The 27094-nt window shown below is 48.3% G+C and overlaps 1 protein-coding gene across 4 annotated transcripts in view; it reads right to left on the bottom strand.

Annotated features, from left to right (window-relative positions):
• The window catches only part of USP47 (ubiquitin specific peptidase 47), a 1403064-nt gene that overhangs the window by 145634 nt on the left and 1230336 nt on the right, over positions 1-27094 (bottom strand). For all 4 annotated transcript variants that reach the window (XM_085648190.1, XM_085648191.1, XM_085648188.1 and 1 more), the window contains one exon: positions 2970-3088. In XM_085648190.1, coding sequence (XP_085504316.1) covers positions 2970-3088 — 119 coding nt within the window. The remainder of the gene's footprint in view (positions 1-2969; positions 3089-27094) is intronic.

The raw sequence follows: 27094 nt of genomic DNA, 5'->3' as shown, positions 1-27094 counted from the left end.
GGCATAAAAAAGCACTGGGACGACATTCTCTCCAACCCATGGGAGATCTTTACTTTTTAAAATCAGGGTTTTCTCTAGGGCATTAATGTAAAAGAGAAAAATAGGATCCAGGATACAGCCATGTCGGACGCCTTTATTGGGGAAAAAAGAACGGGGTACAATCACAGGTTGGCGTCAAAACGACCCATATCTTTGGTCCTAGTGTAGTCTGCCCAAAAGGTCAATTAAAGCAGGGTTTACTCTGGCTTTACTCATCATTGTCCAAAGCTTCTCTCTGTCAACCAGGTCGAAAGTGCTGGACAAGTCCCTAAAGGGCATATGGTGTCACCCAAATGCCCGGTCTGGACATATTTGCTCGAGGTCATGAGAAGGTTTAAAGATTGTTCAACGGTACCAACCTCATTGAACCAAAACCAAATTGAACCTCTGAGACAAACTTTGTGTCACTTGCCCAGTCCTCGGGAAGTTGGAAGACTACCCACCCCATAATTTTAGCCGAGGAATCCAGGAGGGATACACACCTATTACAAATGGGTGAATTTCTGTTGCCTTTTTAAAAAATAGGCACTATAGTAGAATCCTTCCTGGAGGACGGGACCTGGTCTAATATTACACAGCAAAAACCATTGGTTAAAAGAGCCCGCCCAGAATGGAGGATTTCTTTTTTAAAAAGTCAATGGTACCCATGCGGCCCTGGTGCTTTTCCTGAGGAGGACTTGGAAACGGCTAACATTATCAAATCAATAGTAATGTCGTTACTCAAAGCCAGAACTGTGTTAGTGGAAGGGCAGACCGTATGTTTGTCTTTGGATAAGCATGAGTTACCAAAGATTTCTGAGAAGTGGTGCAACCAATCAGGAGCTGGAATATGACATTCACTCATGGGGGAGTTCAAGTCACTAAAGTAGGATTTGTTGACAACTTCCCAGAAAGGTCTGGAAACACGAAATGCGCTTGCCCTAAGAAGATCGTCCCAGGCCTAGTCCCTCACTTCCTGTTTCCTGGCTGTAACAATTGTTTTATACGCGATCCTAAGGAATTAAATTTGAGCAACATTCCGTGAGTTCAGTGCCTCCTTAAGTGATTTTAGGACCGCTGTACACTTTGAGAAAACCATTTAAAAGGGCGACTCTCTTTGGGTTTAGTCTTAATAAAAAATTGGTTTGTGGCTTGGTTGAAGATGGTCTCAAAACTCTTGACCACATCAGCAGGGTTATCAACCTCTGTTCCGAAATTTCGTCTGATCAATTTTAGCCCAGATTAGATGGACGTTCTTACTGGCTGAAAGATTTATTTCAATGGGGCAATTTGACCCAGATTGTTTAGAGGCTGGACCTGAGAGTACCAAAAATATGGGATTGTGATAGCTCAAGATTGAGGGCTTTGTGTAAGAGTCTAAAACATATGGTACTAAAAGCGGGGAAAGGAACATAAAATCAATTATAGAACCTTTGACTTTGTCCGTAAATGTGGGGCAGCGCAGCCTCTTACTCTCTGAAAAATCAGAACTGCAATGAAGGTTGAATTTCGTGATACCCTCTATAGGGATACCCTGGACCAGTGTATGGAGAAAGTTGGTTAGGTTCCTATTACTACCATCCGAAACATCACACACTAGCTTGTTTCTTATGGGACAAATTGTGCAATTAAAATCATCCAGCCATAAAATTGCCTCACTATCTGGGTGATTCAATAAGTACTCCGAGACGAATATGTCCAGCTCCTTAATTAGGTTGACAGGGTGATTAACAAAATAATTAAAATAAAAATTAATTAAAAGTATGTCTAAATGGCCAGGAATTTCGAGGCGCAGTATTTGGCAGCAAGATGAACCCCATAGCTTTTCCACTTTCAAGAGCCTGTTTTGTAAGGAAACCAAACTCCCCGGCCCCGTAAGGAAACCAAACTCCCCGGCCCCGCTTGGCTTGACCAGACCAGAAGTAGATGGTACAGCTGGTACACACATAGATTGAAACCCATTGATAAAAAAGTTCTCCTGGGACCAAGTTTCTAGACAACAGACCATATCGATAGCCATGATGGTATGTAACCAATCTGGATTACTCAGTTTGGTGCAGTCTTAACTAAAGTCCCAAAAACAGGGAGTTGGGATCATACCAGAACACCACATGCATTTAGATAAAGTATTTTTAAAAAGTCTATTTTTCTGTATGTCCATCAAATGCATGTTTAAGAATAATATCCTCCTAGAAAACATAACTGTTCTAGTGTAAACAGATCCACTGGTATCATCAAACTCTGCCCCTCTCACCTATTCAGAATGCATGAAAAGTCACAAGAAAACACCCATGAGTCAGCCTGTCATACTAATGCTTATCAGCAGGGAAAAGACTAATACTACTTTTATTTTTTGGTTTGAAGTGATGATCTGAACTCAAGGGGAGACCAATAGCTGTTCATTTCATGTTTCCTCAAATATGGTAAATTTAAGGTCATAGACGAGAGAACTCCTCCCTTAAAAGAAGGGTATTAAGTATGCTCTTTTGCAGGGCAATACGAACTTGATTCTATTCTATAGGATTTTTTTTTTTTTTTTAAACAAAACGCTAATTGTTTTTCTGTCAAATTATATTTTGTAAGGCAGACAGGGAAAAAGAAGGACTGACATAGCACCTGGTGGTCCTTGTTAAACAGGACAAGCCTACAGATGGTAGTTCAGACGACAAGAGGCCAGCTGGGGTTCCTCCTTTAAAATACAGCACTTCCCAAACATCTAAATAAGGCAGCGAAACCAGAGGCATGGACAGGACTATGGGTCATGTGCCTATTTTTGGCAAATTCCCTTTTACCACCGATCCCTAAATAAGGACCTTAAATTATGCACTTTATAAATCACTATATATTTACGTGAAGATTTATTTAGACACTGAAATCTGACTGCATACAGTTTCAATATGGAACAATTATTCTTTTTATTTACTTTAAATGGAGTATCACATGCTCCCTACCTTCAAGGACCTCTAGGAAGACTTCTAGGTTGCCAGAAAGGCTAATTTCATCTTCATATACATGATAGTCCAAAAATATAGTACCAGGATTCTTCCAGGTTTTCTTGCGAAGGCGAAACCTATAGGTTTTTAAATGCAATTTAATTACATTAGTATGATCTGTGATAAATATTTCAAAAGCAGTATATAAATCAGATAACACACAATCAGGAAAATGATCAAAACTTAGTTTAGGAGGCCACTTTTTTGTCAATTATCAAAAGACGCATTTATTTTTCACTTAGCAGGAACATTAAAATGTGATTCATGAAACCGTTGAGTCACGTTAATACAAAATGATCACAAAACCAGCACAGATTAAAACATCTTTTTAAGAAGAGGCTAGTAAAAATTTTTTTTTTTTAAAGTTTAGTGGTGTCTAATGTAGGTAGCAGTAATGAAAGTAGTATGTGGCAGTGCCTTTACTCAAACCATTCACAAAACCACTGCAGCACAGTAATAATAAATATAACTGCACAAAGGCGTACATGACTTGGGAAAAAACTGCAAGGTAAAGAACAAGTTACTTACCTTCGGTAACAATATATCTGTAAGAGATATAGATTATGTAGGAGAGTAGGGTCTGCAATCCTATGATCACCCAGATTTTTTTGCTTTTGCTTCATTGGTTTACGACTTTCCCTGGCTGTGGGCCTGCCAATCAGACCCACAGCCTAGCTGTTCTCTCTCGAAATTAACACACATGTACGTTAGGTGCATCCACTAATTGGAACTGGGCCGCCTTGTCAGTCCCTGTCTCAGCATACCACAGGTATCCAGGGCAGCGGTGTACCCAGGGCCTACCAGGGGCTGCAGCATGTATTATGCCACCCTTGGATGGCCGTCCAAATCTGACACAACTGGCTGCACGACAGCTGGGGCAAAGTGGTGTAATCACCCGTTGCTGTAGGTGTAGTATTCCTACACCTAACCCTAAAATGGGCACATGGATTCCTATCAGTCACTCCTATGGCAGGCCTTATCAATCCTGAAGGCAGAGTGCTGGGAATCATGTGGGAGGGTGCTCTGGCACGAGCTGAGCCCGTCGACGGCTTGCGGAACCAAGTCCTAATAGCCGTTCCATGGTGACGCGGGCCAACTACTTTACCATGCATTATAATCCTTGCGGTTATTTGCTAACTTTGGCATCGCATCACCTACACATGTCGAGTAAGGTGTCATACGTATTGGAATACGAACCCCTCGCCAGTTCTGGCGACGGGGTTAGCATTCCCCCCTTTTAGAGGGGCACGACATGGAAGTAACCTTGAACCCCGGTTAAAGTTGACTCAAGCCTCAGCATCACAAAATGGATGCTGCCACCAGACACAAGTCTGACCTCCTGCTGCTGGGAGACCTTCCAGCGAGGGGAGCTTGGACAAAGGGTTTCCTGTCGAGGGCGGTGTTAGCACCATCCCAGACAGGGTTTGTGTATCCCAGGTAGGCAGGGCTGAAAGGAAGGTGATTGCAAGTGGCACCCCGGTGCTCACTGTGCATAGCCCGGCTCAAACCAGTTTCGGGGGCACACCAGCCCCTGAGCTGGGGCGAAGCCGGACAAAGGATAGGGGTGAATCTTGAACTACTTTCCACGAAAGGAACTCTTGACTATTTCTGAAGACTCTCCCTTGTGGCTAAGGAGTAGCCACCCTGCACCAGCAGGCACCACCTAAGCGCTTGCGGTTTGCTGTAAGTCTCTCCTACGGATCAAGACTGCCCAGCTCGACGAGACCCGAGTCCCTGCCATCTCTGACCTTTTACCTACCTCATCAGCCCAGCTGAGAGTCGTAGGTGTGACGAGACCTGCGGGACCAGCCATCTTCAGAACCTGCACGACGCTTATCTAGCACGACCACCGAGGGACCCTCGAGTGAGTGCACCTAGGGTTTGAGAAGCCCTAACCCTGAGCAGCTCCAGCACCGAAGTCTGCCTCCCCAGCATCCACGAGATCTGCGTGGGGGCCCTTCCGCTCCTTGCTGTTCACCGCGTTGTCCGACCACTTGCCGACCGGCTTGTGGCCCTCTTCACAACGCACCACGATTGTTTCACCACTAGTCTGGTTGCTCCAGACTGGCTCTTGCTCCCCTTCAACAGAGGAGTACCACGGACCCTCCTGGTCCACCCCAGACGCCATCTTGACTCCCCCGCTTGGGTTGCCACTGCCAAGATCCGCTGCCCCTTCCTGGGCCCAGCATCATCGACAGCAGACACCTTCGTGGGACAGCTCGCCCTCCATCCTGGTCGCCGCCGCGCCTCCTGGTCCGAGGAACAGCCGAGTCCGACGTCATCCACTCACCTGGTCGAGGTGACTTCAGCCGGTACCCTCCTGGTGCCCACACGATCGCTGGCTAGCGGTTGAGAACTGAGTCCCCTCTGCTTTCAGGTTTCCTTCATCACCGATCCAGGCTTGGATCTCGCTGAACATCGACACTGGTCGCCTGCCAGCAACTCGTCCTTCAGGCTCCTGAGACTACAACGAGGACTTCCGACATCTTGCCGAACCTCTGGGCTAGGTAACTCGAGCATTTCGGTGCTCCATTGCAGGTTCGCTTTACAAGTGTCCAGTTCCTTTTCGTTTAGTCCCACTGATCGGATCACTCCGGAATCAGTAACTTTAGACTTTCTAACCTCTCCCCTTCCACTTGCAGTGTAAGGGTTTCGTGCCCTCGGGCATTTGTGTAAATTGTGCAACCAGAAGTATTTTCCTAAGAGTTTTGTAGTGTGCTTAGCTCCCTGACTCATAAGGAGCCAGGGTAGTCTTGTTATAAATAAATATCCTTTATTTTCATAACAACTTGTGTGGTGTCCTTTCACTTGGTATTCAAGGGGTATATGTGATGGTAAACAGCTGGCTTAACACGCCCTCTAGAGTTTAGCCTAAAGACTGCTCGTATCCACGCTACTAGGATAGCTGGTCTATAAGGTTGACTTACAACCAATCATCAATAAGGGTCGTTTGGAATGATACACAGTGATCACTAGAATAGTGAGCACTACATATCAGGCCAACTTCTCACATTGGTGAGCAGCGGTTGGGATTTGAGCTTGCTGTTGTTTTACCACACACGTATCCTAAGAATATCGAAGTGAAAGATCACATAAGTACCCAGGTACATATAACTTAACTTAGAATACTCTGAGTTCTACTGAACCAGCTGTTGTAGTGTAACAGGGCTTAGCACACCCTGACTACAACTCTTAGCAAGGGATCAGTAGGTAAACAACTAGTGTAGGTAGGTGCATCACTTACACCTCACTAGAAGCATGTCGGTCCACGGAGAGTCTGCGGAGACTCCCTTAGTGGTCAGTGACCCTCCACAGGTCGTGTCACGATATGCAGCTCTTAGCTTCAAGGAGATGAGACAACTGTGTGCCTCCAGGAAGCTAAACCAGGGTTCTAACCCTACCATCGCAATTCTGATAGGTCTCTTAGAGGCGTACAATGCTAGGAGGTCCTCTAACACAGGTCCCCCCAACGCTGATGGGAACATGCCTCCCTTAGAGGGAACCCTTGGTGACCCAGACCTCGACCTCCATACAGAGGAGGAAGACGAGGAGGAGTTATCAGGAGACAAGGCAAACAAAGGTCCAGTGGTAGTCAGCAGGCTTACAAGGACCAACTTAAGCAGGCATGAGAATGGAACCGGGGGAGCCCCGGCCCCACGCTCAAGCAGGCCTAACATTGGGAACGGACGCGCTAGGTCTCTCTCCAGAGGCTCTAACAGATCTGTTCGTACACATGTCTCTCAGGCATCTTCTCAGAGAGGAATGACGTCCCCTCAGAGAAGGGAGCATGAAGCGAAGATGAGGGAAGTCAATCTAAGGATCGAGCGGGAAGAACTTGCCCTCGCCAAAGAAAGACTTGCCTTAGCCCGAGAGCAGAAATTAAGTGGGTTAGATCCCACTGGTGGCAGCATTCTCATTAGAGAGAAAGACAGGGGTATAGATACTAGACACCTGAGTAAAATAGTGCCCCCCTTTAAACAAGGGGACGACATCCACAAGTGGATAACTGCCTTGGAGAGGGCCTGCACTGTCCAGTGCGTCCCCCCAAGTCAGTGGGCAGCTATACTGTGGCTCTCCTTTGAAGGTAAAGGGCGAGACAAGCTCCTCACTACTAGAGCTGAGGATGCGAACAACTACCAAGTCCTGAAGAACACACTGATTGATGGGTTCGGCTTAACCACGGAACAGTACAGGTTGCTGTTCCGGGACACCCAGAAAATTCAGTCTCAGGATTGGACTGACTTTGTCGATTGTGCCACTAAGGCTTTGGAACGCTGGTTGCTGGGTAGCAAGGTTACTGATTACACAGGATTGTACAATCTTATCATGAGAGAACAGATTTTAAACAACTGTCAGAACCAATTGTTGCATCAGCACCTTGTCGACTCGGATCTGACCTCTCCCCAAGAATTGGGAAAGAAGGCAGACAGATGGGTCAGAACAAGGGTCAAGCAGAACCAGAATCAGAACCAGGGTGGTCAGAAGAAAGCAGACCAAAAGGGTAGTAACAAGAACGAACAAAATGACCAGAAGTCTTCGACAGGTCCCCAACAAACCAAAGAGGGTGGGGGTCAGGCTTCACAGAAGAAGAAGACTCAAGAAGGCCAGTCAAAAAGGTGGTGCCAATACTGTAAAAGTAAGACTCACTGGTTTAGTGAGTGCACCAAGAAAGGAGGGCAAACTCCTACCACTGCAGCCCCTAAGGCACCTGCACCCCCTAGTACAGTCAGCAGTGGTAGTGCGCCTCCCAAGGCATTAGTTGGGTTAACCTTGGGAACAGAGGGGAGTGACGACTTAGTTGGCACGCTCACTCAGGCCGTCCTTGTCTGTACAGGGGATATGGATATGTCCCCTGATGCAAGTCCCAATACTTTGGGCAAATACAGACAGACACCTTTGATTAATGGAAAAGTGGCTCAGGCCTACAGGGACACTTGTGCCAGTGTCACCATGGTGACGCCTAACTTTGTGGACCCTGGACAGATCATGCTAGGTACCGATTACCTAGTGACCAATGCCAGCAACGTCACTACCAATCACAGTATGGCAATTGTTGATTTCTCCTGGGGAGGGGTAAGTGGCCCGAAAAAGGTTGTGGTTAGTTCAGACCTCCCCGTAGAATGTCTGTTGGGCAATGATTTGGAAACGTCACAATGGTCAGAAGTGGAGCAGAGGACTCACATGGAAATGTTAGGCTTGCCAGCACATGTCCTTGCTGTGACTAGGTCACAGGCCAAAAGATGCCCCACTGAACAGGTGCTGGATCCTGGAAGAACGGACCAGACACCTTCCAAGAAAAGGAGCAGTAAGGGTAAGGCTTCGCCTTCCCCCTTGCCCCAGGTCGTGGATCAAGTCTCTGAGGAGGCTGACCTTAAAGAACTGAGGGAAACTGAGCCGAAAGAGCTTGAACCTGGTCAGGTTGAGTTTCTGGGCTCAGGGGGACCCTCCAGGGAAGACCTGGGGAAGGCACAGTTAGACTGCCCCTCACTTGAACCCCTCAGACAGCAGGCTGCTGCTGAGGCTGCAGGGAACGCCACAGGTACCCACAAAGTGTACTGGGACGATGGACTCCTGTACTCCGAGGCAAGAGACCCCAAACCTGGCGCGACCAGGAGGCTGGTCATCCCCTTGTCTCTGAGAGGTTTCCTTCTTACCTTGGCCCACGAGATTCCCCTTGCAGGTCACTTAGGCCAGAATAAGACTTGGGACAGAATTGTTCCACACTTTCACTGGCCCCACATGTCCGAAGATACGAAGGAGTTTTGCCGCTCCTGTGTCACTTGCCAAGCCAGTGGTAAGTCAGGTGGCACGACAAAGGCCCCCCTCATACCACTACCGGTGGTGGGGGTACCCTTTGAACGAGTGGGGATCGACATTGTCGGACCAATGGAACCCCAGACAGCATCAGGGCACAAGTTTATACTGGTGGTGGTGGACCACGCCACTAGGTATCCTGAAGCTATTCCACTTAGGACCACTACAGCACCTGTGGTGGCACGGGCCCTACTTGGAGTGTTCTCCAGAGTAGGCTTCCCTAAGGAGGTCGTCTCAGACAGAGGTGCAAACTTCATGTCGGGATATCTGACTGCAATGTGGAAGGAGTGTGGTGTCAACTACAAGTTCACCACACCCTATCACCCACAATGCAATGGGCTTGTTGAGAGATTCAACAGGACCCTAAAAGGGATGATTCACGGACTACCTGAAAAGCTTCGGCGGAGATGGGATGTCCTGATACCCTGCCTCTTGTTCGCCTACAGAGAAGTCCCGCAGAAAGGGGTTGGCTACAGCCCTTTTGAGCTTCTGTTCGGACATCCTGTAAGGGGACCCCTTTGTTTGGTAAAGGAAGGATGGGAGAGACCTCTCAGAGAGCCGGCATCAAACATTGTGGACTATGTGCTCGGTCTCCGCTCGCGGATGGCGGAGTACATGGAAAAGGCATCTAAAAACCTTGAGGCGAGCCAAGAATTACAAAAAGCTTGGCACGACCAAAAGGCTGTCCTGACTGTGTACCAGCCTGGACAGAAGGTGTGGGTGCTGGAGCCAGTGGCCCCGGCAGCACTCAAAGACAAATGGTCTGGGCCCCACACGATCATTGAGCAAAAGGGAGAGGTCACCTACCTGGTAGACCTGGGAACTCCCCGGAGCCCCCACCGGGTGCTCCATGTAAACAGGCTCAAGGCATATGTCGACAGGGAGGGCATGGGCTTGCTCATGGCCACAGATGAGGGACAGGAGGAGGAGAGTGACCCTCTCCCAGACCTGCTCTCTCAGAACCCTGACGATGGGTCAGTAGATGGTGTTGTCTTTTGTGGCAGCCTCTCTGGACATCAACAAAAGGATTGTAAACAGGTTCTTCAATCCTTTCGACATATGTTCTCTCTGACACCCAGTCAGACCAATTGGTGTACCCATGAGGTCGACACTGGGGACAGTCTGCCCGTAAAGAGTAAAATCTATCGACAGCCTGATCATGTCAGAGACTGCATCAAGACAGAGGTGCAGAAAATGTTGGAGCTGGGAGTCATTGAACCCTCGGACAGCCCCTGGGCTAGTCCCGTAGTTCTCGTGCCAAAACCTCACACCCAGGGCGGTAAGAAAGAGATGAGGTTTTGCGTGGACTACAGAGGTCTCAATGCAGTCACTAAGACTGACGCCCACCCGATACCAAGAGCAGATGAACTTATAGACCGGTTGGCTTCGGCCAACTACTTAAGTACGTTTGACCTGACAGCTGGGTATTGGCAAATCAGGTTAGCTGAGGAGGCCAAGCCCAAAACAGCATTTTCTACCCCGGGTGGGCATTATCAGTTCGTGGTAATGCCCTTTGGTTTGAAAAATGCACCTGCCACCTTCCAAAGGCTGGTGAATCGAGTTCTCACTGGGTTGGACGACTTCTGTGCGGCGTATCTGGACGATATCGCTGTCTTTAGCGCCACCTGGGAGGATCACCTGGTCCACCTGAGGAAAGTGTTAGAGGCCCTGCAAAAGGCAGGCCTCACTATCAAGGCCACTAAGTGCCAGATAGGGCAGACGCAGGTTGTATACCTGGGCCACCTTGTAGGTGGAGGCCAGGTTCAGCCATTGGAGAGCAAAATACAGGCCATCCAGGACTGGGCTCCTCCAACCACCCAGACTCAGGTTCGAGCTTTCTTGGGCCTGACTGGTTATTACCGGAAATTTGTCAGAAATTATGGATCCATTGTGACCCCGCTAAACGACCTGACAAGTAAAAAGATGCCAAAAAAAGTTCAGTGGACAGCAAGCTGTCAGAAGGCATTCGATGACCTAAAGCAGGCCATGTGCACAGCACCTATCCTAAAGAGTCCAGACTACTCCAAGCCATTCATTGTCCAAACAGACGCTTCGGAGTTGGGTGTGGGAGCTGTTCTATCTCAACTGAATTTTGATGGTCATGACCAGCCCATAGCTTTTATTAACAGGAGGCTGACCCCCAGAGAGAAGAATTGGTCAGCTATTGAGAGGGAGGCCTTTGCTGTGGTTTGGGCCCTGAAGAAGCTGAGGACATACTTGTTTGGCACTCACTTCAAGATTCAGACCGACCATAAGCCCCTCTTGTGGCTAAATCAAATGAAGGGTGAAAACCCCAAACTACTTAGATGGTCCATTTCCCTACAGGGGATGGACTTCACAGTGGAGCATAGACCTGGCACTGATCATGGCAATGCAGATGGGCTCTCCAGGTATTTCCACTTAGAGCAAGAAGACTCACCTGGTCAAGGTTAGCTTATTGTCCCAAAGTTTGGGGGGGGGGGGGGGGTCATGTAGGAGAGTAGGGTCTGCAATCCTATGATCACCCAGATTTTTTGCTTTTGCTTCATTGGTTTACGACTTTCCCTGGCTGTGGGCCTGCCAATCAGACCCACAGCCTAGCTGTTCTCTCTCGAAATTAACACACATGTACGTTAGGTGCATCCACTAATTGGAACTGGGCCGCCTTGTCAGTCCCTGTCTCAGCATACCACAGGTATCCAGGGCAGCGGTGTACCCAGGGCCTACCAGGGGCTGCAGCATGTATTATGCCACCCTTGGATGGCCGTCCAAATCTGACACAACTGGCTGCACGACAGCTGGGGCAAAGTGGTGTAATCACCCGTTGCTGTAGGTGTAGTATTCCTACACCTAACCCTAAAATGGGCACATGGATTCCTATCAGTCACTCCTATGGCAGGCCTTATCAATCCTGAAGGCAGAGTGCTGGGAATCATGTGGGACGGTGCTCTGGCGCGAGCTGAGCCCGTCGACGGCTTGCGGAACCAAGTCCTAATAGCCGTTCCATGGTGACGCGGGCCAACTACTTTAACATGCATTATAATCCTTGCGGTTATTTGCTAACTTTGGCATCGCATCACCTACACATGTCGAGTAAGGTGTCATACGTATTGGAATACGAACCCCTCGCCAGTTCTGGCGACGGGGTTAGCATTCCCCCCTTTTAGAGGGGCACGACATGGAAGTAACCTTGAACCCCGGTTAAAGTTGACTCAAGCCTCAGCATCACAAAATGGATGCTGCCACCAGACACAAGTCTGACCTCCTGCTGCTGGGAGACCTTCCAGCGAGGGGAGCTTGGACAAAGGGTTTCCTGTCGAGGGCGGTGTTAGCACCATCCCAGACAGGGTTTGTGTATCCCAGGTAGGCAGGGCTGAAAGGAAGGTGATTGCAAGTGGCACCCCGGTGCTCACTGTGCATAGCCCGGCTCAAACCAGTTTCGGGGGCACACCAGCCCCTGAGCTGGGGCGAAGCCGGACAAAGGATAGGGGTGTAACCACCCCCCTCCTGGCTCCACCCATAGGTAGGACCTGGTCACGGGCCAGCCCCTTTTCTTAGAATAAAGGTAGCAGCGAGTCCCCTTCCCAAATTGGATAATTCTGAATCTTGAACTACTTTCCACGAAAGGAACTCTTGACTATTTCTGAAGACTCTCCCTTGTGGCTAAGGAGTAGCCACCCTGCACCAGCAGGCACCACCTAAGCGCTTGCGGTTTGCTGTAAGTCTCTCCTACGGATCAAGACTGCCCAGCTCGACGAGACCCGAGTCCCTGCCATCTCTGACCTTTTACCTACCTCATCAGCCCAGCTGAGAGTCGTAGGTGTGACGAGACCTGCGGGACCAGCCATCTTCAGAACCTGCACGACGCTTATCTAGCACGACCACCGAGGGACCCTCGAGTGAGTGCACCTAGGGTTTGAGAAGCCCTAACCCTGAGCAGCTCCAGCACCGAAGTCTGCCTCCCCAGCATCCACGAGATCTGCGTGGGGGCCCTTCCGCTCCTTGCTGTTCACCGCGTTGTCCGACCACTTGCCGACCGGCTTGTGGCCCTCTTCACAACGCACCACGATTGTTTCACCACTAGTCTGGTTGCTCCAGACTGGCTCTTGCTCCCCTTCAACAGAGGAGTACCACGGACCCTCCTGGTCCACCCCAGACGCCATCTTGACTCCCCCGCTTGGGTTGCCACTGCCAAGATCCGCTGCCCCTTCCTGGGCCCAGCATCATCGACAGCAGACACCTTCGTGGGACAGCTCGCCCTCCATCCTGGTCGCCGCCGCGCCTCCTGGTCCGAGGAACAGCCGAGTCCGACGTCATCCACTCACCTGGTCGAGGTGACTTCAGCCGGTACCCTCCTGGTGCCCACACGATCGCTGGCTAGCGGTTGAGAACTGAGTCCCCTCTGCTTTCAGGTTTCCTTCATCACCGATCCAGGCTTGGATCTTGCTGAACATCGACCCTGGTCGCCTGCCAGCAACTCTTCCTTCAGGCTCCTGAGACTACAACGAGGACTTCCGACATCTTGCCGAACCTCTGGGCTAGGTAACTCGAGCATTTCGGTGCTCCATTGCAGGTTCGCTTTACAAGTGTCCAGTTCCTTTTCGTTTAGTCCCACTGATCGGATCACTCCGGAATCAGTAACTTTAGACTTTCTAACCTCTCCCCTTCCACTTGCAGTGTAAGGGTTTCGTGCCCTCAGGCATTTGTGTAAATTGTGCAACCAGAAGTATTTTCCTAAGAGTTTTGTAGTGTGCTTAGCTCCCTGACTCATAAAGAGCCAGGGTAGTCTTGTTATAAATAAATATCCTTTATTTTCATAACAACTTGTGTGGTGTCCTTTCACTTGGTATTCAAGGGGTATATGTGATGGTAAACAGCTGGATTAACACGCCCTCTAGAGTTTAGCCTAAAGACTGCTCGTATCCACGCTACTAGGATAGCTGGTCTATAAGGTTGACTTACAACCAATCATCAATAAGGGTCGTTTGGAATGATACACAGTGATCACTAGAATAGTGAGCACTACATATCAGGCCAACTTCTCACAGATTAGTTATAGATTCCATACCTTAGAACTACCCTCATATGTCAGACTGGATATGGAGAATTTTCCTGTAGCAGTACTCCTGCACGTCGGTAGGTGGCGTCGGTCGACTCCACGTCCTTCGTCGTGGTCGCCGTGTTGTCGACTTAGATGCTGTACGTGCATGCTGATGTCCGTTCTGACACGACTTTCCACGCCAGAAGCGCAGAGCCATGCAAGACACTGAACGCTGGTGCACAAAACTAGGGCCCTGAAAGGGTGTCCCTTACTCTAGAAGTTAGTTCACAGAATGTGGAGGATGGGTGGGACGGTAAGGAATCTATAACTAATATATGTCTCTTACAGATCTATCGTTACCGAAGGTAAGTAACTTGTTCATCTGAAAGATGCCCACATGGCTGCCTGGCAAATGTCAATGAGCGGGACTCCACGTCCCAGAGCAGTAGCGGCAGCAGTCTCCCTGGTAGAATGGGCGCACAGTCCTATTGGAGGTTCCTTTTTCGCCAAAGAATAACAGATTTTGATGCATACGACAACCCATTGAGAGATGGTACGTTGGTGCACGACAAGACCTTTCTTAGCGCCCACATAACCCACAAAGAGTTGATCGTCCACCCGGAAATCTGTAGTGCGGTCCAGGTAGGAGGACAGAGCATGTTTTGTGTCCAGACGGTGGAGTCTCTCCTCCTCTTTGGAAGGGTGCGGAGGCGGGAAGACGGTGGGCAATGTGATGGACTGACCTATGTGGAAAGAGGTAACCACTGTGGGCAGAAAAGAGGGCCTAGTGCGAAGGACCACCTTGTCCGGATGAACTGCAAGGAGGCTTAGCGGAAAGAGCCTGAAGCTCACTCACCCTGCGAGCAGATGTGATGGCAAGCAGGAAAGCTGTCTTCTTGGTAAGAAGACAAAGAGGACAATTATGTAGTGGCTGGAAGGGAGCACACATAAGGTAAGTAAGAACAAGGTTCAAGTCCCAATGGGGCACTGCTAAAGGAGGAGGAAAGAGATGAGTAATGGCCTTTAGAAATATATTTACAATTGGAGACTTGAAAAGAGAAGGCTGATCAGGAAGGCACAGTAAAATTGAGATGGCCGAAAGGTAGCCTTTAAGAGTGCCCAGAGCACAGCCCTGCTGGGCCAAAGATAGAATGAAGAAGAAAGGAGCACACATAAGATAAGTTAAGACCAGATTCAAGTCCCACTGGGGCATTACAAAAGGAATAGGAGAAAAGAGGTGAGTAATGCCCTTAAGAAATCTATTTACAATAGGGGACTTGAAAAGAGAAGGCTGATCAGGAACGTGAAGAAAGGCCGAAATGGTTGAAAGATAGCATATAAGGGTGCCCAGAGCAGAGCCCTGCTGGGCCAAAGAAAGAATGAAGAGGAGAACCTTTGAAAGAGGGGCAGAGAGGGGATACCCAGCCTTTGCTGTTCACCATGCCCCAAATTTGTCCCATCTACAAGCATATACCATTTTAGTGGAGGGACACCTGGCTGCCAAGATGACATTACAGACTTCAGGAGGAAAGTCGAAAGCTGTCAACTGTCGCCGCTCAATCTCCACTAAAGGAGGTGGAGGCTGGACAGGTTTGGGTAGAAGACTGTCCCCTGCTGCTGCGGCAGGAGATCCTCCCGGAGAGGCAGTCTGATTGTATAATCGATGGCCATGCTCAAGAGCTCAGGGTACCAGACTCATCGTGCCCAGTCAGGACCCACAAGAATGACTTGGGCCCGGTTGCACTTGATCTTCTCTACCCTGGGCAGAAGTGGTACAGGCAGAAAGGCGTACCGGAGGCCGCAATTCCACTTAAGACGAAAAGTGTCGCCAAGAGAGTGCTGCCTTGGAAACTGCAATGCGCAGAATTGCTGCCATTACGTGTTCTCTTCAGGGGCGAACAGATCTAACCAAGGCTTTCCCCACTGCCGAAAGAGACCTTGCACCACCTCAGAGTTAAGATACCATTCATGATTCATCATGCACTGGCGGCTGAGGTCATCCACCCTGGCATTCAGGGAACCTGCCAGGTGTTGAACGACCAAAGATATGCCCTGAACGATGGATTTAGGCCCAGATCTCTGTACTGGGGTGAATGTATGACATTGTTCTGCATTCTGTCCATCAATAGTTGTTTTTGCATTTGTCACCCCGAGTGGGACGGGTATGCTCAGACATGTGTACCGCGCTCTCCATGCCACTGGAATCAAGCTATCCTGGCTGAAGAGGAGTGAAACCCCGAAACCGGTCCTAGGATGCTTGTTTCCAGTCCAGGGAGGACCTGGCCTGGCAGTTCGGGCTGGACTGTTCTCATTGGGCACAGCGTCAAGACTACTTTGCATATGGCTGGGTCCAAACTGGAATGGTGAGCAAAAAAACTATGGATTTAAGCCCAGATCTCTGTACTGGGGTGAATGTATGACATTGTTCTGCATTCTGTCCATCAATAGTTCTTTTTCCTGATGTTCCAGCCATGTCCAAAGGCGAAGAGCTTCTTGACATGGGGCCCACGACCACAACCCGTCATGTTTGTTGCAGTACCACAGGGCAGTGGTGTTGCCTGTGAACACCAGCACTACTCTTCCTTTGACAGAATGAAGGAATGCAGTCAGTGCAAGACGGATCACCCGGAGCTCCAAAAGGTTGATATGGAGACTTGACTCCCCTGGACACCAGAGACCCCTGATCTCCGCCTCTCCCAGGTGGCTACCCCATCCTAAGAGTGACGCTTCCGTCACAGCTGTGAACTATGGTTGGGGAAGGGAGAGGGATCTGCCGCTGACCCAATCCTGGTTTGTGAGCTACCACTGCAATTGACGTGCAGTCCCCTCCGAGATCTGGATGACATCAGAAAGATTCCCCTGAAGCTGCACCCACTGGAACTTCAGGTCCCACTGCAGCGCTCGCATATGCCACCTGGCTATGATCCACCAGCAGGATGCAGGAAGCCATGAGGCCCAGCAGCCTCAGGGTCATTGTCACCGAAATCAGGGATAGAGGCTGAAACATCGGTATCATAACCTGGATATCCTGGACTTGCTGCTCGGGAGGATAAGCCCGACACTGCGCTGTATCCAGAACTGCTCCGATGCAAAGAAGCTTCTGATAGCGAGTCAGGTGTGACTTTGGCGCATTGATAGTGAACCCCAGCAAGTGCAGGTGGTCCGCCATACTCTGGAAAGGAGAGTGTAGTAAGGACTCCCTTAATACGTACATACATTGTTAAGTTAGCATAACCACGTTAGATGTTAGAAAGCCATCTTGCTGCTTTTGCGCACGACACTGCGTTTACATGTTATTGCTTAAACAAACTGCTGACTCGAGTTTTGCCTCACACGAGAGCAATCTGTTGTTACCATCCCGAGCTCTGCGAAGCGACCTTGGTCTGCACACGATGTGACAAACAGTCTGAGTTGTTAGACAATGCATGTTTTCCACTCTAGGTTGATCGACCCACTATTTAGTCATAACACACAAGCAGCTGCACATACCTGAAAGTTGGTGCTTTTAATATCACAGACATCATGTTTATTATTCAGACCGAAGACGAGCCTTCCTGCGAGAAGACTCCTGATGCTCCTGTGATGTGATTTCACTAAGCTGATCTTTGAGGTATGGGGTCCCCTATTCAAGCCTAAGAGACCTTCTGTTAGTCTAATAATAATATTAGCTTCTTAGTAAAGGGAAGGTGGTAGTATCCACTGTCATTATAACATGATCACCCCTTTTATATTCTATGGAATTGTAACTATGCTGATGGTTTTGATTTTAATCATTTGTCTGCTTGTATTAGCCAAAGTACTGCATATGAGGACACGTGGTCTATAAAAATAAACTCTTTTTATTTTCACCGTGTCTCTGTTGATTCTTGTTGTGGACTGATGTGAGAATAATATACGAACAGGTATTTCCGATTCCCACCATTCCTGAGTATGTACTGAGTCGCTTGTTCTGGGTTGTCTTTTCATTGGGACCGCCGAGCTAAATCTCGGATAACGAATGGGACACTTATGCTAGCCGGATACTGGGTTCTGGGTTCTGAGGTGAGTTTCTGGTACACCACAACTCTCTGAGGTCCTGGGGTTCTACGCATAGTTCTGTGTATAAGCAGAATCCCTGCAACATGGCGCACCTAACGTTTGGTCTATGAGTTGAAACGCCTTAGTAGTACTCGCGTTTGTCCACAACACCCTCATTCTTGTTTCCGGATAACTAGTCTGACGGATTTAAAACCTACCTAGGTCTATTGATATAGGTTCTTTCAAGCTTGATAATTATAAAGGTTATTGAACCCTTGTGCTAACTGAATACTTCAAGTGTAGCTTGTCCTTATGGCGGTAGATATTGCGGCGCATAGCCGTGCAGCTCTGAAACGTCATTTGACGCAGTATGGGGTGCCGGACACTGGTATGAACGTCATCTTTGTGGTGGGAGCCGATGCGGCTCATCCCTATGAGTTGTTCTACTCTTGGGTGACGATTCCGACGGTGGGGGATGATGACACCTTTCATTCTTACACTGCCGCTGCCGTGCCAGCGAACTATACGCCGTATAGGACACAGGAAATACCAATATCTGCTTGGCAGCATCATATTTGGTTTAATGGCGCCCTTCCCCATGTGGTTATACCGCCGAGAATGGGCCCTTTATCAATTGCAGGGGCCACTTGGCCGGTACTAGCCGGATTTACGCCTCATCCCCGTTACCTCACGGTGACGGTAGCTGAGTTGCGTGTACTACACACTGCCCTAATTACGGTATATAGGGCGTTAGTGTAGTATGTGTCGCGCAATATGCAGGCGGGGGCACCTGCTGTTGCGGGACAGCCTACTGATCATCACGCGGTGGTCATTAGTCCTGTTATGGTTAATTCTGTTATGGGCAAGCGCCCCCAAAATAGGGATGATTTCCCCTTTTGGCTTGCTGAAAAATTTGACCAAATAGAAGCGGTTTACCCGAATACTACTCCTGTGGAGAAACACAGGATCCTCACCATTAGTTTGCCTAAAGACTTGGTCCCCCACATAGATGATTGTGTAAATTGGGGCAAGGTCTTTGCAGCGACGTATGCGCAGTGCTTTGGCACTCCGTCTATGTTGCAGCTGCCCTCCGTTAATCAAAAGAGTTCAAGAGAACCATGGTGCGGAGTCTGCGATAGAGTTAGGGATGCGGCTCCTCGGTCAATTTGACCTGGTGGCTACCATGATAATTGGAAACCTAAAGGGTGATGCTTTGCATTTCCAGGTTCGTAATGAACTGAAGCGAGTTGCTGAGGAGGACAAACCGCAGGAATTTGCGAAAATAATCGCAGAGGCTTATCGGGATTTGGGTCGTAGCTCTTTAGGAGTTAAGCCTGTCATAAAAAATCCCGATCTAAAACAGCAGCGTAAGGCAGAAACGTCTGGTAAGGACGAAAGACCCATTTTTCCAAAACAAAAATGGCAGTTTAAACAACAGGGAAAGCAGCAGCAACAGAAACAGGGCTCTCGGCCTGCCTCTCCCGTACAGTCAAGTAGTGAACGCACTTATGATCTGCGCGATCGTGCTGCTATAAAGTCTCCTGATAGATTTCAGGTTTCTGAACAGCGCTCTCCTCGTTCTTCACAGGAAACATCGGCTACACAGTCCGGTGGCGGAGGCGGTGGCAAAGGTCGGGGTGCTCCACAACAGCGTGACCAGCCCCGACAGACTGAGGGTAAAGGCAAGCAGGACGAATTTGCACGACAAAGACCCCCGTTTCAGAAGAAGAAAGTGGCGGCTCTGACGGCAAGGTATGCCTCAGATAGTGCGGACACAGCTTCGGAACCGGACATGGGCGCTGACGCTCCTGGACAGCGCAGCGGAAATTACCATAGTCCGTCAAGCTCTGCGTCCATTTCTGGCGGTGACAGCAACTGATATCTCGGTTACTGTTGAAACAGCTGACACCAGAGTGGCTCCCCCTGACAGACTTTATGAAATAGTCTTATTAATTGAGGGTGACATACAACGTACAATAAAAGATTTTTTGGGATAATCTGACCACCACCTATGATATCCTCCTAGCGGAGGCAGATTGGCCCCCAGCTTTCATTTTAGAGGCTCCTAGAGGGGAGGAAGTAATCCTCCCGTCCTTTGCGCACACGGTGCCTAAGGACCAAGCTGAAGTGTATGCTGGGGAGTGGGCGCTTGCGCCGGCGGTGTATCGTACTCAGGTGGGATGGGACAGATTGTCCCCCTGCCATGAGATTCCATTGCGGTCTATGCCCCAGCCTCAACCTCAATATCCTATGCGTCGTGAAGCGAGACCCCACGTCGCGGCAATCCTTGAACAATTGGAATATCAGGGTGTTATTGAAACATGTGTGTCCCCTATGAATAACCCTTTATTCACTGTAACGAAGCCTGACGGCTCGTACCGTTTAGTTTTGGATTACCGGCACCTAAACTCCCATTGCCGGACCTGCGCGGTGCAAAATACACATAGCTCGGCTTTGGTCGACAGTCTCGTGCGTAAAAGATTTAAAACGACGCTTGACATTTCCAATGGCTTTTTTAGCCACAACCTGTCCACACTGAGTAGCCAGTGGACAGCGTTTACTTCGGGCGGCAAACAAAAACAGTTTACAAGATTGGCCATGGGTTACAAAAATAGCCCTGGCGTCTTTTCTGCTCGCGTGGTTTCTCTCTTAGAAAGAATAGACCCCGACGCATACTCCTATGTTGACGATATCTATCTTACGGATGATGAGCTGATGCCGCATCTGTCTCGAGTCGACAATATTATCGTGAGTTTTGCTGACTATGGCTACAAATTCAATTTTGCGAAGTCACACATCGCGGAATATACGGTGTTGTTTTTGGGCTACGAGCTCAACAATGAAGGTAAGGGGTTAGCCCCCCACTTTCTGGAGAAGTGTGCACGCTTAAGTGCTCCTACGACACTGAAGAAATTACAATCTCTGCTGGGTTTTCTGAATTTCGGCCGTACGTACATTCCTGATTATGCCCAGCGTATCAAGCCGCTTTACGCCTTGGTACAACCTTCGTTTTCGAAATCTAGCTGGCAGCTAGAACACTCTGCAATTTTACAGTCTTTACAGGCTGACCTTCTTGCTTCACAATACTTGCTGACACGTGATAACCGCACTAACCTGGTGATAAGAATAGTACCAGGCGCCGTGGGGTTCACGTATTTGACGTTTAATGAGGGCGACACAGTCCCCATTGCGTACAAATCCCACTTGTACACCTCTGCTGAATTACGTTTTTCCACGGTCGAAAAAGTTCTGACTGCTGTGCAGATGGCGATCCTCAAGGAACGCGCACTGTCGCATGGGAAATAGATTCTGGTTGTAACACCATATCCTGCTTTAGAGGCAGTGACTAAAGCAAGTGTACCAAATTCTAAAGCTTTGCATCCACGGTGGATACAATGGGCCACAACACTGACATCGCCAGATGTCACTTACATCTTTGATGCCTCATTACAGACTCAAGAGTACTTGCAGTATGAATTCGTTCATCCGGCACCTCTGTCTTTGCGCCCGCTCGAAGAATACCATTGTGTCATATACACGGACGGGTCTGCGCAACCCGCAATTGGATCGAAGCACGCTTATTCAGCGGCTTGCGCAATTGTCGTGGGTACATTCGTAAATGGTGAATTCCAATCTGATGCAGTGCATACGCAGTCATTGGGTGATTGTACCGCGCAATTGGCGGAGCTTTGGGCTCTGGTGCTTGCACTGGAGTTTGCTGATCCCCGAGTCACTACTCTTATAGTGAGTGACTCCTTCTACTGTGTCCAGTCCTACAATGACAATTTACACTTTTTGTCTCAGAATGATTATCGAGACACTAAAGGTAGCACAATTAAGCATAAAACGCTTTGGGTTCGAGTGGCAGACTTTAAAGAACGTCTCCCTCTCGTGAGTGTTATTCACACTCTTGGTCACCAGCGGCTTGGTGTCCATGCTGTCGGCAACAGCTTAGCTGACGAGGCAGCGAAAACAGCAGTGGCTACATACTTAGTGGCAGCAGTTACAAGATCCAAAAGTAAGATTGATGATGACATCTTGGCAGCTATTGCTGCAACAGAGAAGGGAGGTGATTACCCGAAGGGTTTTCCCTCTCGTTATATTTATCATTTAAGTCCTGATAACGTCCCATTAGTGAGGATTAACGACGTTGGTGACAGAATTATTCCCAACGCGGACTGCAGACCAGCACTGATCTTGGCTGCGCACGAGGGGTTGGCGTCAGCCCACGCCGGTGTGTCAGCTACAATATCTCTGCTACAACAACGTTACTGGTGGTTTGGTTTATATAAACAAGCGCGCGCTTATGTTCTTGATTGTGACATTTGCCAACAGATTAAACCTTCTACTGTTGCGCGCCCACCACAGACACAGCTGTACATCTCTAATAAGCCATTTGGTTGTGTTTATTTAGATCACTGCGGTCCTTTTTCTTCTGATACTGCGTACAAGTACATCTTGGTTGCAGTGGATTCGTGCACACGTTTTCTATGGGTATGGCCACAAAGGAGTGCTGACTCGCGGACTGTCATCAGGGATTTGCGTGTCTTTGTGGGAACTTTTGCGTGTGGTACCTTCCATTCTGATCAGGGCCCTGCGTTCGCCTCTAAGGCTTACAAGGAGGCTATGAAAAATTTGGGGGTCCTAGTCAAATTTTCGTCTCCCTACCGACCTGAGGGTAATAGTGTGGTGGAGCGAATGAACCGTGACTTAAAGCAATCATTGACAGCACGTGTTTTAGGCACAGGCCGGAACTGGCTAGCCCATTTGTATAACGTCCAACGTGCACTAAATAATCTCCCTAGAAGGTCTCTGGGTGGGCGGACCCCGTACATGATGCTCTTCGGAATCAGAATGTTTGTTCCAGACCTTGATGGTCTAGACATTGCGGCGTCGACCGCACCCTTTGACGTAGATGATCACTGTGCTGTTTTGCAGACTCTACAAGAAGCCAGAGACTCTCTTTCGAAAGAACATTTGCCCTCCACGTCTGAAGCGGAGGTTCAGATTCCGGTAGTCGGCTGGCTACCCCGAGTTGGAGATCTGGTCCGTGAGAAGGTGGAGAACAAGAAGGAGTTCGGCCCCTCTTATCGTGCACCAGTTCCAGTGCTTGGAGTGCAGGGTACGAGAACAGTCATTTTACCTCCACTTCCTGGTCGCAAAGAAAACAGGTACATCTCTATTGACAATGTCAAACTTCAGCGAGTGGCCGATACTTCTTAGTATGACTCCGGCAGTTTCATGCCAGACAATGCAAAGAACTTCAATGTTGGTTCCTGCTTCGAACACCTTGTCTGATGTTGCCATCGAGATGCATTCAGTTACTGATCCCTTACTGATACCACCGGCTGGTGGTTTGCCCGAGGAGACTGAGTATGCTTATCCTACACGTGGACCTTCGCCTGTTTTACAATCTACAGCACTTGGCCAGTCCCGTTTTTCCTTTGACACTAACTCTTTGCCCTCAACTCCCCCATCAAACATTGCAGTTTTTGTGAGCTGGTTTAAGAAACATTTTTTGATAGCCCCTTGGACATACATCTGGTTGTTGCTTTTTGGTATTTTTTTGTTTATGTCCATTGGATTTGTTGTGGTTTTCTTCCGTTTGGTGGATGGCCATTATCTCAAAGAGAGATCGACAATTAGACTTATAAATGGAACTTTGGCCGCCCACTCCTCGTCCCACATCATGAAAAGGGACCAGACTTTTGTGAATATTACTGCCTGGCCCGTCATGGATGGAATCGCATGGGATGCTGTTAAATTTCAAATTCATGGGCCTACAGAGGTCATTAATGTGCCTAATGTATTTCGTGTTTCTATGGGTGATGTAGTTAAACAGAACATACGTTCTGATGATTGGGATGTACACGCCATTGAAGCACTGTTTTCAGATTTGAAATATTATGCCGCCTTCGATGCTGAGGATTTGTATGACAATGCGGCTAATTATGCGGAACAGTATTGTTTTCAACATTATGGAAATCACTTCCTGCATAAATCGAATTCGTTTAGAAATTTTGTGAATTTTACCCAGTGGGAACATTGTCCCACCCCCTCGTTTGGCAGTTCACATACATTAGTTGATAAGTTTACTTATTTTACTGATTTCGGTGTTTCAGCCCCGGCATCCTTTTATTTTAAAGTTAAGCCTGAGTCTGCCTCAAAGGTTAGACGGACACACACCAAATTGCTATATTCTAAGTCCTTTATGGATGAGTTGTCAATCAAAGGTTATGATCTATGGAAGGCTACTATTGATCTTAAGTCGGTTTGGGGTTCCAAACCGTGGCAGGTTCAGGGAACTGAAGCTTTACACCGTGCCTGTCTAGTACCGAATCATATGTTGTTTTTAAATGCAACCATCTTCCAAACCACCTGTTTCGGATTGGCCACTTCTAAAAAACTAAATTCGCCTTCAGTGCCGGATCTGGGTGCTTACCCTAATTGGAATAATCACACAGATCTGTCCCTTCCTGCTTTGCAGTTATTAGTTTCTAATTCGTCTTTCAATATTTCGAAATTTGATAGTGAGGGATGGTTAATTTGGCAAAGCAGTTCTGATACTTGTCAACGTCGTTTTCTAGGACTGAAACCGGGGTATACTCAAGATCGCGTGGACCCCCGGTTTGAGTCGTCACATACAGTAACTACATACTCTGTAGGGAAATTATGTCAGTCCTGGCTGCGACATTCCACCTTGGCATCTGTCAAAGTTCATTTATCAAAGTTACATGACAAAATAGATTTGAATGATTTTGTTAAAGGTCCTGTGGGTGGCAGATCCAAAAGATGGGCGTATGCTATTTACAACGAAGTATGGAAACTGTCGCAAATTGAGGCAGCTTCGAGATTGAGAGCTATTGATCAGGCTAATATGGAAAAAGTATTAGCAGTTATTGATAACAGCATTAACACTCTTTCTTCTCGCATTTATACATTAGATAATATTGTTTCTTCAATTGTGGATATTGTGCAGGATGATATGTCTGTGTTGAATCATGGTCAAAACCAGTTGCGTTCTGTTATGCAGTTTGCATGGACATTACAAACGTTTAAGGCAGGGAAGGTCCCTTGGGACTATTTGAATACAACATTGTTATTTCTTCCCTTTAACCTTACTGACAAACAGCAGTTCATGTCCATGAAGGATGCTACATATTCCTTGCTACATATTGAAAGATTGGAGCCGTTACCTTTCTCTGTAGCGGAAGTCGACTCCGCTGTGTGGCTCTTACACGGATTGATAACTCTACCGTTCGCGCTTTTTAAGTTTACCTCTTGTATGAAACACTATGCTCTGGGTAGATTTGAACAGCTGGGTACCGCTTTCATACATGAAGTCTGGTCCCTCCCCTTTACGTACAGATGTACAAGGGACAGTACTGAGGTTTATCTGAAGGGTGAAGAATGTACAACGTCACCTGATCATTCTGTTGTATGTAGGCACATTCAATTGCACGGAGCTTGTAATGTACACGCTCCGAATTTGGCCTGCGTCCTCAAAGGTATCCCGGTACCAGTGATTACGCCATCTTTCACGCTGCTTGCAAACGGTAGTTATTTAATTTTAAACAATGAAGCTTGCTGCGGGATGTTAGTAGGGATCCCGTATATAGTGACTGTATCACAGAGGGTTGTCTGCTGCAATAACGTCCTGTTTCCACCCCCGCATGGGAGGCTGGATGCTTCCATCTGGCCTTCGATTCCAACCTTGAAAGCAGAGTTCAACAAGATGAGCAGAATAAGAGCGCTATTGTCCCAAAAGGAGGTGCCATTGACTTCCTCCCGGGAAACATTTGTCCTTCACGTAGCAAATACGCGCACTGAGGTACAGGCGCTTTTGAATGCTGACCTCCCCCTGCATTTTGGAGCTTTGATCCAAACAATTTTCAATGCCTCGTCCACGACTGGTCTGGCTCATTTTTTTAAACTTGTGGGCTCGGGCCTCGTGACCTCTTTCCAAACTATTTTTGGTGTGATTCCGGCATTTTTTCATTCTATTTTCTCCAGCGTCTTTGGAGGTGTCCCGTTAATTCTGGCTCTAGTGGCAGGTGTGCTACTTTTACTTTTCATCTTGCGGAATGGCTGCTCTTTCTGTGCCACACGACAGCCTGTCCCGCCTGCAGCTTCTTCGTGACAGGATGCTTGATTACTATGGTGTCCTGCCGTTGGCGACTTTGAGCCTGGCATATGGATTATCCTTCCGGTATTCCTACTTCACCTGCGTGCAACCTGTCTTCCACTGCCTAGATTGTCCCTTTGAATGGCCTATGGATTTGTGCTTATCCAACATGGTGTCTCCGGACCCGGATTATGATCGGCTGATGAGGCCCTTAGTGTCTCACGAGTCTGCCTGTTCTGGTGTTCGGATTATGGCCTGCGGTGCGGCGCATGGTATCCTGGGTAATTGGGACGTCGTGAGAGCGGCATATGACTTCTTGGATATGAGTTACTTGGAAGTACACGCTGGTTGCCCTCTGATGGTGCTAGAGGCTCCGCTAATAGAAGAACACGTATGTTCCTTTTCTTTGCTTAACTGGATGGCTGAAACCTTCAGTGGCCGTGCCAATGATTTTCTGCTGGAAGCAGTGGCCACATATGCTGCATATATTTTCATGGATTGAGTGAACTATCGTCCACTGTGTTTTCCTCACGTGTCTTGAACTGTCCCTGTACGTCTGCACTTCTGCCCGGTGAGGCGTTTTTTCATTTTTTCACCCCCCACGACACGTTTGAGGTTTTTTGTTTTTTCTCTCCACTTCTGGTTTTTCATACTCGGACTTTGCCTGAACTGAAACTTGTTTTTTTAAATTGGATACGCCTTGTTCTGCTCTGTCGCACTTGAACTCTGCGTTCTCTCTTTTCTTGCATACTAAGTAGTGCTTCGATCAAGGGGGCATGTAGTAAGGACTCCCTTAATACGTACATACATTGTTAAGTTAGAATAACCACGTTAGATGTTAGAAAGCCATCTTGCTGCTTTTGCGCACGACACTGCGTTTACATGTTATTGCTTAAACAAACTGCTGACTCGAGTTTTGCCTCACACGAGAGCAATCTGTTGTTACCATCCCGAGCTCTGCGAAGCGACCTTGGTCTGCACACGATGTGACAAACAGTCTGAGTTGTTAGACAATGCATGTTTTCCACTCTAGGTTGATCGACCCACTATTTAGTCATAACACACAAGCAGCTGCACATACCTGAAAGTTGGTGCTTTTAATATCAC

The sequence above is a fragment of the Triturus cristatus genome, chromosome 3_2, assembly GCF_964204655.1.
Source record: "Triturus cristatus chromosome 3_2, aTriCri1.1, whole genome shotgun sequence".
Taxonomy (NCBI): Eukaryota; Metazoa; Chordata; class Amphibia; order Caudata; family Salamandridae; genus Triturus; species Triturus cristatus.
Note: the sequence above shows the minus strand (reverse complement) of the source record. Positions and strands in the feature narration are given on the sequence as shown.